The sequence below is a fragment of the Periplaneta americana genome, chromosome 6 (assembly GCF_040183065.1).
Source record: "Periplaneta americana isolate PAMFEO1 chromosome 6, P.americana_PAMFEO1_priV1, whole genome shotgun sequence".
Lineage (NCBI taxonomy): Eukaryota > Metazoa > Arthropoda > Insecta > Blattodea > Blattidae > Periplaneta > Periplaneta americana.
In genome coordinates, this window is record NC_091122.1 from 101118824 (window position 1) to 101134895 (window position 16072).

The 16072-nt window shown below is 34.6% G+C and overlaps 1 protein-coding gene and 1 long non-coding RNA gene across 4 annotated transcripts in view; one reads left to right on the forward strand and one right to left on the reverse strand.

Annotated features, from left to right (window-relative positions):
* The window catches only part of LOC138701558 (uncharacterized), a 67513-nt gene that overhangs the window by 37570 nt on the left and 13871 nt on the right, over nt 1-16072 (reverse strand). Inside the window, exon 3 of the mRNA XM_069828574.1 lies at nt 13162-13388. Within this exon, the coding sequence (XP_069684675.1) occupies nt 13162-13388 (227 nt within the window). The remainder of the gene's footprint in view (nt 1-13161; nt 13389-16072) is intronic.
* Nucleotides 2323-7854, forward strand: LOC138701557 (uncharacterized). 3 transcript variants are annotated; one of them, XR_011332620.1, is made up of 6 exons: nt 2323-2589; nt 3552-3708; nt 3815-4065; nt 4331-4453; nt 4660-4867; nt 5077-7854. It is a non-coding gene; the product is annotated as an uncharacterized lncRNA (long non-coding RNA). The 3 variants fall into 3 exon arrangements; XR_011332619.1 differs by having other exon boundaries at nt 2327-2589; nt 4328-4453; nt 5077-7850; XR_011332621.1 differs by having other exon boundaries at nt 2331-2589; nt 3815-3957; nt 4328-4453.

Genomic DNA, 16072 nt, shown 5'->3' on the forward strand with positions numbered 1-16072 from the left:
TACCTGTCATGTGGCTGTCACTTTTAACTGTATAAAACTGTCACCGCTTGGTAGAGGTCACGTTCTTACGATAAAATCAAAGAAATGACGACTAAAGTAAGTAAATATGAATGCAATCCAGATCTGATTTCATGAACAGGCCTCTTATGAGCGTAGAGACCTACTAATACGTACGAAAGACATAAAATAACTATTTTAATTGCCTACTAAATCAGAATCAGACAAGGCACGAACTCCTCCCAGAAAACTTCCCTCTTCCTCTTCACCGCTGCTGCTGCTGCTGCACTCAGCTGGGTTGATAATGAACCAGTCAACAATGGTGTCGCACAGGCCGTTCGATTTCCATTCTCTTCTCCTTCTACATGGCGTATGAACAACCGCCATATATCCGGTGTTACCAACTTTAAGCCTTCGTTTAGTAAGGTCTTGATGACTTCATTAAGTTTACCAGATTTATTATTTAGGGCAACATACCCTTTCACTTCGCTCCAAACGGCTTCTATGATATTTAATACACAGTGATAAGGAGGGAGTCTTAACACCGTGTGACCTGCCTGTTCTGCCATAGAATCCACAACATATTTGTCGAACTTCTTATTAACGTTAGCTGTCTTATCAGTTCGTCCTTCACTATGTCCGTCCTATATCCTATTTCTTTCGCATCCATCCACTCGATCACATCTTTTTTCAGCCACTGCTTAGTGGGAACGCGATCCAACTTCACACTCCTTCACACTCTGGTAGGACGCATTGTCCATAATAATTACACTGTGGGTGCAAGCGAAGACAAAATTCTTTTAAACCAATTATTTATGAAGACGTTGCCGGCCATCTCTTCATGATAGTCCACGGTTTTCTTTGATTCCATAATGAACTCCTCACCCTCCACAAAACCATCTTTATTTTCTATGTGAAGTAAAATGAGACGCCTCCCTTTCCCAGATGAATTTTTCAACCCGGTAGTCAGCCCTGTCAAAAACGCCTTTTTTGTGGTAGAATCTACCCACACTTTAGAAACAGCATGACCTTCGTTGACCCACGTCTCGTCAAGAAAATATAACTTACGTCCCTCTCGCCTATATTCTCGTATTTTCCTCAAATACTTTCTACACCACAATAATATAATTATCTTCGCGGTCAACAATAATGTTCTTTCTGTTTCTCTGTACAAACTCAAACCCGATCTCCCGCAGAATATTGTGAAGACTTGTCTTCTTTAAGTTCGGCATGTCGGGATTACTATTTATAAAAGTCATTACTTTATTGTAAGTGGCTCATTCATAAAAAGAGTGATGCACTTTAAGTGTGGTGCACACGTCTTAAAAACTCGACACACTGCACTTCTGTCACAGGTTTTTTTGCGTTTACGCGGTTTACCCGTGCAGATAAATGCCCTTTATTTATCACGTCACTGCGTGCAGAGTTAATGCTTGATGAAGAAACACCAGTAAACTTTGCCGTCAAATTCACTATAATATCCTGAATAGTTGAATACCGGTACTTAATGTTGGATACTTTTCACAGAATTTACTGAACACATTTAGAACAATTTGCTTTTCGCCACTTCTCAACGGTGTGCCTTTCCAATGCTTAACACATTCTACAAATTTCCCCCTCTTCTCCTTCCTTCCATAGCATTTTCTGTGCATGCGCTACATGCCATAATTATAATATGTAAAATAATTATGAATTTATGACATGTTTTCAAAATTATGTAATTAAACAATATTTGGAATTGTTTGACGAAATGATTGTTATGATTATATTGAAGTGATAAATTGATTTTGTGAAATACACAGCAAACTACTTCTTCACCTACGCCGAGTAGCACAAAAGTTGTAAGGTTCCATCAGCCAATGGCATCTTACTCATACACGTGCTTTTGTTTATATGACAACACATTCTAAGCCCGCAATTATAGGGAAGACCAGGTAACTTGATACCCTAAGGGTGAAACCTAACCATTTTTCCCCCATTACTACAAATGCTAGTGGATTATGGTGATTTTCTAGTTTGAAGGTTGAATTTTCTTTTGCCAACTTCGTTTCGAATTTCGATACTGACAAATACTATAAATGGTAGTGATTTTGTAACTGGTATGTTGGCAGCTGAGGCAAATATCGACAATATTTGCCGGTACTGGAGTTCCATGAAATTAAAATTGTACTAGATTTCTCAGCCGGTTACTGGAAGATAGTGAAATTCGAACTTATTAATAATTAATTATATTAGTATTAATATTAATACATAATAGTTATTTTATGTGTTGCGTTGTGGTTATAATTCAAGAATAGTTAGATAAGTACGAATAAATATAATATATTTGGGCGTGATAATGCACGTGGGTAATGGATAGAAATATTATTTCAAATTTTAATGAATTTCTTTCGTGTTTAGATTTTTATTACTATGTCAAAAAAATGAAATAGTGTTGCAGTGACTCCTCCAAGGAAGAAAATGTGTGGCATTCAGAGTACGCTTCAGAAATCTGTAGTTCACGTGTATAATGAGTTGAAGAAAGAAGATAATGAAGAAGGAATTATGCTAACGGAGACAGCAATTACAACCAGAATAGGAAAATTATTAGGAGTAAGTATTCTTAAGCATACATTTCAAAGTGGTATTCAGTTTTAGGAGTTTGCACTAATAATTTCATGATTGTGGTCAAACAAAACAAATTTTTAGGTTAGGCCTATCTTTAATCAAGTCAGTGATTTTCATATTGCCACACTAAATACATTTAAGATACTGTAGTACTGCAGTAGGTGATAGCTTAAATACATTTACAAATTAGACGAACAAATAATCAAACAGCACGAAAGTAAATTTCCAGTTTTCTCTTTTGGTATTAAATTAACCGTTCAGATCACAATTTACATGCCACATCGGCTGAAGAAAATACAAGTCATATTGTAATTATTAACTTGATATTGCAGCAAATATTACATGAATGTTGGCCTGTTATGGTGCTTAAAAATAATTCAGTTTTATATAATGACTATATAACATACTCTACAAAGCATAGGAACGTTGACTCTGGCTGAATAATTTATTCATGACTGGTCTAAGTAATATTAAATATGGTGTTTCTTCAGAAAAGCTACCCCACCCAAAGTACTTGTTAAGATATAACACTCGAGAGGACGAGGACGCACTACTGGGAAACTAACCATTTCTCTTCGTCCTGGACCTCTCGCATGTTATATTGGTAATTAGTAACAAGTTTGAGGGAGGGACTACAACAATGCATTAGAATATACAGGTAAGTGTCAAAGGATTTTTGTGCTGAAAGTATTTGTGGCTGTGCACTAAAACCACGTGTTCATCACTATGTAAATATCACAGAAATCAATTAAACAAAATAAAATTATGCCTTCTTTGGTGTAGCTTTTCTAGAGAATTACCTAAATATTAGCCTACTTAAACCTATCGTAGACCCAACCTAACATGTTGATCATTTTCTATTCATATAGCTGTAAATGTTGGTATCATGCATGAATTTTATGATATAACAATTTTTAGAAGTATTATGTTATTGTTTGTTATTACAGCTTGGCTTAACTACAGCCACGAAAGTGATAAATTCACACAAGGGGACCCCACTCGTGACACCAGGAAAACATAGACTACGTAAACATCCAGTGACTGATGCTGATGATTTTACGAAAGATGCAATTGCGAGATTTATTTATGACAAGTTACATAAAGGTAGGGAAGTTACAGGAATTATTGTGTTGATTTATGCAATGTAATTCTGATATTAGTCATAGGCCTATGTATAAAAATATGGCATAATTTTCATTTACTGTTACAGGGGAAGTACTAACAGCAGCAAAAGTTCTGGAACATATGAATGATGATTATGAAACATATTTATTTAGAGTATCCTTATCATCGGTGAAAAAAATTTTGAAAGAGATGAAATTTCTATGGAGCAAAGGGGATCCTTATACACATGTATGAGAAAGTGATGTTATTCATTTTTAAGAGAATATATAAGAAATGTGGAGCGTGAGAACCCTAAACCCGTAGTATTCTTGGATGAGACTTGGATTTTTATGAATGGTAAATTTCAATGCATTGTGAGACATTGAGTGATTGAATTTTTTACTAACAAATAGATTAACACTTATGTGGAATATGAAATTGCAATTAATATAGGCTACTAGTAATGAAATCAGGTGGGAACAACATGTTTTGCAATTAATAGTTTCATATTATAACTAGAGGTTAGTTATAAAATTCTTGAACGGTTTTCCTGTCTTTAAAATTTTTGTGTCTCTTAGAGTGTCAATGTGAATTGCTTTTCTCTCTCTGTTTTTTTAAGTAGGATCACTCACTTATTCATGAAATAAACCAGGTGAAGTTTCCAGTGACATGAATGGTGTTATTCATAGACCAACAAATGAGGGTGGAAGATTAGATGCCGGAACGAAAGGTGGATTTATACTCGGTGAGTTATATTGATTTATATTTTACATAAATTTGGCAAGAGTAATTTTTTAAATCAGGGTACAAAAATATAAAAATTGGTGACTAAATAAAAACGTGGGAAAGCCTTTCACCAAAGAGGATCTCATGTCATGTTTTATTTTCTTTATTTAAATGCTGTGAATTCATGTGACGTAATTATATGCCCAGGTATAATTTTTATTGCAGGTGCTGATTTAATTTTTTCATGCAATTGAAAGAAAAGTCAGGACTACCATAGTGCTATGAATAGCCCTGTAGTTGAGAAGTGGGTGCAAACACAGTTGTTGACCTGAGAACATTAGGGCAATGCGTTATTGTCATGGATAGTGCTGCATATCATAGCAGACTTGTGAAAAATCAGCCAACAACAAAATGGAGGAAAGAACAGCTACTGGTGATTGCAACTGAATATAATAGATTTGTTGTACTAAATGATAAGAGTTGATGGTGTGAAATCACCTTTTGATATTACATTGCAATATTAATTTCCATACTTTACAGTCATTATTATTATTATTATTATTATTATTATTATTATTATTATTATTATCATTACTACTACTACTACTACTACTACTTATAGATGCTACTTTTTTCTTTCAGGTGAAATTGAATCTACATAAGAATCCTAAAACAACAGAGCCTTGCCAATTACTGTTCTGAAGCGGCCTTGTCTTATGTGTTGTGTCTATATACAATTAATTCTTTCAGTTTTTTTTCCCCTTTAATGTAATGAAGTTGTTGGTTGATTGATACCAAGTGTTCAGCAGTTGATGTCATTTGTTATCTTGCACTCCAATATTTAACCAGATGATTGAAAGCTGTGTAAAGTTAAACAGTCAAGACAATGATCCATATCTTCATTGAGATTTCAGAAATGGCATGGGGAGATTCTGAAATATCAGTTCTTTGTAAATATTTGAGACAATCATGGCCTGTGATAATATGAGTACTGCCACTGTAGATTTTCATAGAAGTTCAGTTATTAAATTAGGTGTATTATTTTTACTATATATTGTACTATATTTTTGTTTCGCTTAATTGATGAATTATATATGCTGTAAATTGAATAGTAGACTGTAGGTCTATAGCTTAACTGATGAATTGTATGTGCTGTAAATTAAATAGTAGGCTGTATACCACAAGTGATGAATTGTTTATGCTTGTAATGTGAAGTAATTTGCATGATATTTATTATCAGTTTCTGTATATTTCAACTGATTGAATTGTTTATACTTTTAAATTGAATTAACTTGCTTGCTATGTATTATATTTTATAGCTTAACTGATGAATAATTGTTTAGGTTTGTCAATTTAATAATCTGAGTGCCATGTACTTCATATTTTTAGTGGAGCCACCAATGTAGCTTAGTCGGTAGACTCGTTGGCCTGCAAATTCAGAGCTGCACTCGAGGGTAGTTTGGATCCCCCATTTGGTCTGATTAGTTGGTTTCTTCTGAGGATTTTCCTCCATCGTGGAGCAGATGCCGGATGGCCTATTGCAATTTTTTCATTTGCTTTAGAATCATTCCGATTTTTGTTACCACATTGTCATGTTCTGATCTTGTTATTCTTTTAACAGTGTGGTAAGATGCAGGTATAGATAACCTTACAGTAATTTTGCTACCTTTCAGCTACCTCATTACCTCCCACTCCATAAAGTTCATGGATCCACGGAAGTACCAGTCGTCGATGTAATTCGACCATTTTGCTTAAAATATTAAAACACTGTAAAATATTGAGATTTCATGCTGTTACGTCCATTACTGCAGCAAGAACATCTGATTTTGAATCTGATAATATGACAGCCTTCTCAGATTTATGAAGTCGATACTGGAGATTTTGTAAGCTTAAAAATGTATCTAAATTTTCACTATCAAAATTAGTCAGTGTTTGAAGTTAGTTAGTTAGTTAGTGGCGTTTAAAAAGGGCGCGTCAGCTACTATGGCTATTTGCGCCCTTATCTAAAATCTTTCACTAAACACAAACACAATACAATAACCAGAATGTTTAAAAAGCTAAAAAGCGTTGTCACGGTTAAAATGGGGCAAACAAATGTTTGAATATAATTCCCGGTAAAAGGGAATATACTGGTATTGTACTACAACACCACTACATCTATGGCTTGGTAAACAGGATCCATCTATAAAAAATACTGTATGTAGTCACTCACTGACCAGATCATTTATCGTTTCTAATGATTTTTAAAATGTCTGGAGAAGTATCACATTTCTTAACATCATCTGTTAAAGTTAACTTATATACTATTCATTTTGAAATAACTTGGGATTGTGTTTTATTAGTAAAGTTTCCCTTAATTGAGCAAGTTTGAGTTCTCCAAATAGAGTCAAAAAGTCTGTTGGGATTTTGGCTCAGTTTATTAATATTTGTGGACTGTGATTTTTTGTTCTAGACAACCATATTATCTGCAAATGATGAGATTATCATAAGATCTATTTCTTTAGTTAGACCATCGACATTAATATTGGAAAATGTATTCCTGAAAACAACAATGTGGGAAGCCCAGATGAATCTGTCTCTATTTACATATTTGTGACAATGAATCAAATAATCAAGTCACTGACCCAGTGTAACACTTTATCATGGACACCCTAAGTTTGCAATTTCTTAAGTGATTTATATCTACAGAGCCATATGATCCTTGAAAATAAATTAAAATTGTTAAGTTGTTTTGTTTTCTGTTTAAAATATCTTTAATATCTTGACTAAAATTTAAAATCTGTCCATTTGTTGAATGCAATTCTCTAAGGTCAACCCAATAAAATGAAAGTTAGTTACTAGATTCCAGGAACCAATTCAATCTATGAAATCATCTCTTCCATAATTTTGGCTATCATACTAGTAAGTGGTATCTGTCGATAACTCGAAAAGATATTAGTTGAATAATTGCTTTTCAAAATTGATGTTATGATAGATTTTCTCCAGACAGATATTGTATTTTAGATGAGATTACAAGATAAAAGTAGTGAGTTTGCTTGTTTGCCAACATGTTTAAGAAAATCAGCATGTGTATTGTCTGGACTTGGAGATGTTTTGGGTCTTATGTTATTAAATTAATAGTAATATTCAGTTCTTGATTAAATATTGTTATATAAAGTAGATAGTAGATTTAACATTTCTTTCAGTTTTCCTTAATAGTCTGACGTACACAGATAAAACTAACAACCACACCACCAACTAATCTAATAGAAATTAAAATATAATTAAATGTAGAAAAAGTAATTAAAATTATAAATACACGTAATAAACCATAACCCCCTAATTTCAACAATATACTATTTTATTCCCTTTTACAGCTTGTAGATAATTATTAATTATAGTTATTACTTATTAGCATAATATTTATTGAACTTATTGGCTATTTCACTTCGTTTGAAAGATATTATTGTGTACAAAAGCATTTTTTGATGATCGTTTCTTGCTGTATGTTGTGTAAAAATCTATGATTTCTGGCCATCTGTTCTGTGTAATCCATCTTTTGTATAGAATTAATAAAATATTCTTTTGGTAGTAATTATTTTATTAATTGAGTATTTAATTTTCACCAGCTCACATTTCTTGAATCATTTGTTTTTTCTTATTTAAATTTAGGACACAAGAGCCAAAAAGAGACTTCACAGTTATGTATCATACATTTTTTCATTGACAGACGTGGAGTTGCAGAAATAATAAGTGTAAGTGTAGCATTATTAAGCAATTTACAAACAAATGAAATCTTTAAAAAGGTATCTAGAAGTGAAATTACTTATGGCTTTTAAGGACCAAAATTATTTTTGTAAGTTGATTTATTATTATTTCAGTTTTAGCCTAGTTGTATTATCCATTTCCTTACTAATTTCAAAAGATAATCAGAAGTTCATTCGAATTCCAACCAAAAGTCAATTGGTTATTAATTTATCTACCTTTAGGAAGTACAGTATATGTACGCTGGAATCTTTGAAGTGAAGTGACAATAATTTAATTGGTCTTGGAACAGATTTGATTCTTGAATATTATATACTATACTTTGTTGTATATTTACGTCTATAACTATTAATGCTAATACTAATAATAATGTAAAGGAATAAAAGAATAGAACATAGCAATACATTTCTCATTATTATTGAAACTATTTAGAATAACCTTCCGACATTAAGGTAAAGTACGGTGAGTAAAGAAGTCATTCAGTACATAGGATCGTGATTTTACTACATGTGGTGATATCTGGTAACAGTTGGCAACACTGACAAGGCGGAAATATTTGCTGTTTGGGAACTGAACTTACGTGATCCTCACTATAGTATAGTGTGTCTATTATTTTATATCAGACACAATGACAACTTACAAGAATGTGACACAAGAATGTAAAATTGTGTTAATACGACAATACACAACATATGCTAGAAAAAACGAAGTTCTGCAATATTTCCACTCCGTCGAACTTTATACAGTAGCTGTAGAAAAAATCGCGAAATTTTGCTTCATCAGAAGTGTTTCTCGGCCTCCTTCGCAATATAGGTTTCACAGTGATTAGTTCAGATAGATTTGTATGTTGTTTGTTACAACACACAGCCGTATCTCATTAAACTCTTTAATTAATACATTTCTTTTTACAGTAGACCTAATTATATTTTCAAATCACATCCCACCACTATAATATCGATCACTGTTGAGACGAAATGACTGCCGTAAAGGACAGAAGAGCGTTTTGTATCCTGGATTTTCATATTAACCAGTCTGTTATTATTTACTGTTCAACAAAACAACATTTCCGAACAAGATTTGATGCAGATCCATCCAGTGGATCTACAATTCGCAAGTGGTAGGTACTCCGATTTTTAGATAAGGGAATACATTTGTAAAAGGAAATCAACCGCACACTCGCCTGTAAACGAGGAAAACAGTGAAGCAGGTCTGTGAAGGTAGTACCATCAAAAGCAGCAGTGATCTGCAAATCCCGAAGTTGAATGTGTTGGATATTCTGCGCAAGCAGTTGCAATTTCATCCGAACTGACATTTACTGCAGGCCCTAAAACCAGAGGATAATGTGCTGCAACGTGCTTTCTACTAGAGTATATAACTCTCATGGGAATCGACGATTTTGTCGGATTATTAGTGTTTTCTAACGAAGCCGCATTCCATTTTTCGAGGAAAGTGAACAGACATAACGTCAGAATCTCGGAATCGGAAAATCCGCGTCCCTACGTGAAGCATAGGCGTGACTCGCCTAAGATGAACGTGTTCTGCGCTATATGTCATTCGAACAGTAAACAGGTGGATCGGTCGTGCTGGTCATAATGATTGTAAAGTTCGTCGTTGGCCTCCACGTTCCCTATATCTCACCCCATTGATTTTTTCATGTGGGGTATATTAAAGACAGAGTCTATGTGCCACCCTTATCACAGGCCATGTTTAATATACGATTACACATAACAGGAACCACTGCATCAATAGATCATTCTATGCTGTAACATTACCTAAGAGAAATTTGAATACAGACTTGATGTGTGTCAAATAACCAGAGGAGCTCACATTGAACATCTGTGAGGTAAGGAACTAACACTTTGGGACTTCTTCTTTCAAACGGTACCAATTTTATACATTCGAGTTTCATTAAACATAAGCTACAAGTGTTCGAAACTCGAAAGATCATTTGTGTGAACCCTGTAAATCTGTTATGATGGGCTTTATTTCTTTGGTCCTATAAAAGTTCCATCACAAAAACGGGACTAATTAACTTTTGGGAATCCACAGAACCAATATCGAAGTTTGCACTATTCAAATATGCCTAAAGGAGATTTCAATCAAATACTGATAACAGATTACATCATAATCGATTGTGATGAATATTAATCGATAATCATGCGACGAAAATGAATTTATTCATAATCATTGCTCTTAATTTTTGTCGTATTTCTCAAGGCTGCTTCAACACGAACGCTCCTATAGAAATTCATACTTCGCTAATGTCAATTATCGTTTCTCCGACTTGTAAGTATTCTTAGACATTAGCCTCAAATCTAGAAATGCAATGGCATTGAGAGCATAGTGGTATAAAATAATGCAGAATTTATCACTGATATCTCCAAAAACAGAATACCATAGTATTTTAATGTCCACTCATTAGGCTCTATGAGACTAACAAATTTTTAAAATCAGTGGCTTGTGAAGTTTTATGAAGGGATTATTTATGGAAAATAAGGGAAGAAGTTGACATTTTGATTGATAAATCATCCATGATATGGTGCCCATAAAGTCACTGTACATTTCACGGAAAGCATAACTATGGTTAATTTCTGTTGTAGAATTAGTAAGGACACATCCAAATGTTAACCACTGATAAACGAATCATAGTGATGGAATGCCGTTTAGGTGGAAGAAACTATGCTGAGCTCTAGAGCTGCGGTCCTCAGCACATTGCACCCTCGGGCTAGCGTCTCTTACCCGCGGAGAAGACACTGTACTATGGTGCATTCGTAGCTGCTGGTGAGTATTCTCTCTATCTCTTCCTGCTGCACGACGGGGCACAACACGTCGCTCCGCTTACCCTTTACCTATTTCAGCGAGTGCTGACGACCACTGCTCTAGAGGGTCTTCCAGAGGAAGTATCAAAATCAAGTCCCACAACACAGACATTGTAAGGGATAGCATCAGCAGAAGTCAAAGGCTGAGTCGTGAACTGAACTTTCCCAGGTTCACTGTTGCAGCAGGGTGGTATCCTCGATTAGTGGTGGTTTTTCAACAAGATGGAGCACCGCTCCAATATGCACACAGTGTGTTAGACTACCTGGATGAGATCTTTCCTGGCCAGTGGCTCTGAAGTGGTTAGAATCGCATGTGGACTCCTCGGTTCCCCGACCTAACTAGGCTACCTCCGACTTTTCAGATAGGACTTTATAAAGAGCATTGTTTACAAAATCACGTTGTCTAACTCGAATTAGCTAAAGCGGCGGATAAGAGAGGCATGCTGATGTAGTTTGGAGCTCAGAATTGAGAAAACATGTATCGAGCACGTAGAGAAAAATAAAAATCTCGGTGGTAGCAATTGCTACCACTGGTTACCCCCTTTAGGCGCCTTTGTATGTAATCGTGAAAATGTTGTAACTAATTCTATAGTTCGTAGCATAAATACGTGTCAAAAATGACTTTCATACTCAATCACCAAATCTATCGTGCTATCAAAAAGGAGTGCGTTATATAACAGTACAAATTTTTAATAGCCTCCCTATGGATATAAAAAATTAAACTCAATACACAAGGTTATTTAGGGCCAAATTAAAGAAGTACCTAATTTCTCACATCTATTCTGTAGGTGAATTCATGACATTCAACAACGCTTCATGAAATTGATACTAAAACTTCGTGTTGTACTTGTAAACCAGCGGTGACCAAAGCGGGTGTCGTGATTACATCGTGCAATCACAGGCATTCAAACAGGTACGAGGAATTTCCTGTACATTGTTGTTTTTTTCATTCACGTATTGAAGGCAAGCAGTGGCAGTATCATGTCGCTCTACAAAATCTGTCTCTACAAGCAGTAAGAGTTGGTTTCGTAAAGAATGAGAAGGAGAACCTTTTTGTTGTTCTGTCGGACAAAATGTAATATGTTTACTTTGCTCAACTGTTCAATTAGGAATATATAGAAACATTAATTTCCACGCTGAATAATGTATTATTATTATCATCATGATTATTATTATTATTATTATTATTATTATTATTATTATTATTATTATTACTACTTCCCTACTTACTTATGGCTTTTAAGGAACCCGGAGGTTCATTGTCTCCCTCACATAAGCCCGCCATCGGTCCCTATCATTATTATTATTATTATTATTATTATTATTATTATTATTATTATTATTATTATTATTATTATTATTATTATTATTACTGATCACTAAGTATGCGTTCCTATAATTGTACCTGCATGACTATTGATATTTTTAGATCTTCTCCCTAGAAGGATAAATATTATTAGGTTTTATTTCAATTTTAAACTTCATAATCTTTAGAGGAGGGTAACTATTTATTATTCATTTAATAATAATATTGTAGAATAACTGATTCAATATTATGTGCCAACGAACTGTTAAATGCTAGGAATTGACATGTCTTAAATCATAACCAGGAAGAGAAAGATGAGATAAATGAATGTAAAGAAGTCGGCTACCTAAAGCCTTTTAATAGAACAGAATTTCTCAAAAGAGTAATGATTAAAATAGCTTAAATAAATTGTTCATAAGAAGTTTTTAATTTTGAAAAACTACGAATTTCTTGACCAAGTATCGAGAGAAGAATTTAGAAAATTTCTGATTACATTCAAGATGAGAGCAGTGACATTACTGATACAGCAAAGCTTGAGATTTTTATCCGTGGGATTGATCAAGATGTTAATACAGGAACCACCACTGGTTGTAATTTTCATGCCAAGTACCTTTCCTCCATCACCTTACTTCATAGGTTGTCTGTCGCATGTATTCATTGCAGCTCGAGTTTTGGTCACCGCTGTTGTAGACTACATTGTAAACCTCTTCTGTATATATTTCAACTAGACTGTGACTATAAATTAAGACTTTATAGTGGTATTAAGTTTTTTGACTTGTTCCATATTCTAGCTGTGAAGCAATGCACGAATACCATGGAATGTTAATAAATACAATACAATACAATACAATACAATACCTCGATTTTCGGTCCAGGAATCTGCTGATTGACTGCGGACACTATGCGAATTCTGCCTCCACCAGGGATACAACCCTGCTCTTTGCACCCTGTTACATTGCCCAATTTACCCACTTCAGTCGTACAGGACTTACAATTATTGGGTCTCATTGTCGCGTACTCCTCAACAACGAATTTATATTCACAGATTCTTGTTTCTCCTTCCAGACATTTTCTATAGCATGGGTCTAGAACACAACAGAGATCGAATTAATGCTAATCTCAGATTTAAATTAGAAAAATAAATATTGTTGAAACATAATATGCTGCAAACATTATTTCCTTCAGTTACAATAAATGGTAAACACTTGAACTTCAGGGTGTCTCAATGAAGACTTTGTAAGGTTTTTGCACGAATTAAGTCTCTTCAACACCATGACAAGTAGGCTATTATAATAAAATCTGTACTCAAATTATAAATTGAAAATGTACTGTAATAACTTAATTGTGCACACATAGGCCTACATAGTATAATAGTTAAGCACTACATTATATTTTCATAAAATATTGATTAGCTCATTAATTCCCTCTTAAATATGTAAAAGTTAATTAGTTTATGTTGTAATAAGTATCTTTAATATAGCCTTTTTACCGTTAAGTTCCCACATAAATCAAATACAGTTTATTTTTACTCGTATACATTGAAAGAATTGTTTGTAAAACACGTGGAAAACTCTCTTCATACTATTTTTGGTTTAAAGTTTATTCATTATATATTTTATATACAAAAGAACTCTTAATACAGAGCAGTCTATGACATTCTCTACTGCACTCGGTGGCAAGCGAGTCAGGCATCAGCGCTTGTCATTCCCGGTGAACGGGGTCTACTATAGTCTTTCTCTCTGTGTCCCTTCCTTCAAGGACATAGCACATGGTCACATTGTAACTGATAGGTGCTGTTCAGTTGCCTATGAACTCTGTTGACGTTTGTATTGATGTACGTACATATTAGTTGAATATTGTGGCTTAATATGGCACCACAAAAGTTTACATTACAACAAAGGATTTATCTTGCCGAGTGTTACTTGATAACGAAGAATTGTGGAACAATGCGACGACGTTTTGCAACGCAATTTCCTGGTGTTCCCGTTCCACATAGGACGACTATATTAAACTTCGTAAAGAAACTTAAAGAAATGGGGGTCAGTTCTGAATAAACGTGTGTACTTACTGACACTGAGGAAAAACTCGATGAGATAGGAGAAAGGTTAGAACATTTTCTTCGAAAATCTCTCCACCGTCTCACAAGAAACGGGTGTTTCAAAAACCGCAGCATTTAGAGCCACTAAAATTCTTAAATTTAAGCCCTACAGAATGATAATAGTTCATGAATTACAGCCTAGAGGTAATGTGAATTTCTGTAACTGGGTTTAACAAAGTGTTGCCGATGACTTTACTTTACTTTATTGGGTTATTTTGCTACGCTGTATCAACATCTAGGTTATTTAGCGTCTGAATGAAATGAAGGTGATAATGACGGTGAAATGAGTCCGGGGTCCAACACCGAAAGTTACCCAGCATTTGTTCGCTTTGGGTTGAGGGAAAACCCCGGAAAAAACCTCAACCAGGTAACTTGCCCCGACTCGAACCCGGGCCACCTGGTTTCGCGGCCAGACGCGCTGACCGTTACTCCACAGGTGTGGACTGCCGATGGCGTTGTGGATTTTACAGTAATTATTTTCACAGATGAAGCATGGTTTCACTTACATGCTATGTTACAACGCAAAATAATAGACATTGGAGTAGAGGAAATCCTCATCTCATTCATGAAACTTCTTTACATGTGATAAAGTTGGCGTATGGTGCGCTATAACTGCACATAGGGTTGTAGGCCCTATATTTTTTGATGATAAAATCAATGGTGCAAGATATAGAAAATAAATACTCAACCCATTTTTTGAATAGTTAACCGATATCGAGTGTCAGAGTGCTTATTTGCAGCAGGATTCAGCAACTGCCCAAACAGCAGCCAAAACAGTGAATTTGATAAGCGAAATATTCGAGGACATAATTATTAGTAGAGGATTATGACCCTCTAGGTCCCCCGATTTGTCAGTCTGCAATTTTTATTTATTGGGAAATCTAAAAAATAAAGTATATAAAAGACAATCCACACACAATCCGTGAGTTAAAAGTCAGTATTGTATGAGAAATTGGAAGAATTATAGAAGACGAACTTGTAGGGTTTGTGTAAATGTCCATTTCCTTCGGAGATGTCAGGAATGTGTTGCAGCAGAGGGTCATCATTTTCAACACCTTATGTAGTCAAGGTTAGTAAATAATATGAATACTGTAATTTTAATAGCCTACTAACGACTGTAGCGGACCCCGTTCACCGGGAATGACAAACGCTGACGCCGGCCCGCTTGCCGCCGAGTGCCGTAGAGATCACTCTGTAGTATCAAAAGTTAAGAATTGACAAGATCATCGAAACATGAACAAAATTAATGCTAAAATACATACATATATATTTTTATTGGCTATAAGTGAGTAAAGTAAAATCAAAGTTATTATACCAAGACTGTAAGTTCTAGATTATATGCATATAACTTGGGTTAGAATTGTTTTGTACGGTAATTTAACTGTGATTTAACGGAAAAGACAGAAATTCCATATTTTACCTGCGTCTTCTTTTTTCGCTTTCAATGGAAATCATACATTATTATTGTTTGGATGTTATATCTCTTGCTGTCATCACTTATTACCGTGAATTTAAACAACGACTAAGATAAAAAAAGAGAACCAGAGGCTTAGCGTCCATATGCAGGTTTGTCAGATTCTCTCGTCATGAATACAGATCAGGCGATGACACTACGTACCTTAACGTGACTACATATTTTAATTAAAATTGCAATACAATTGATTTTATTCC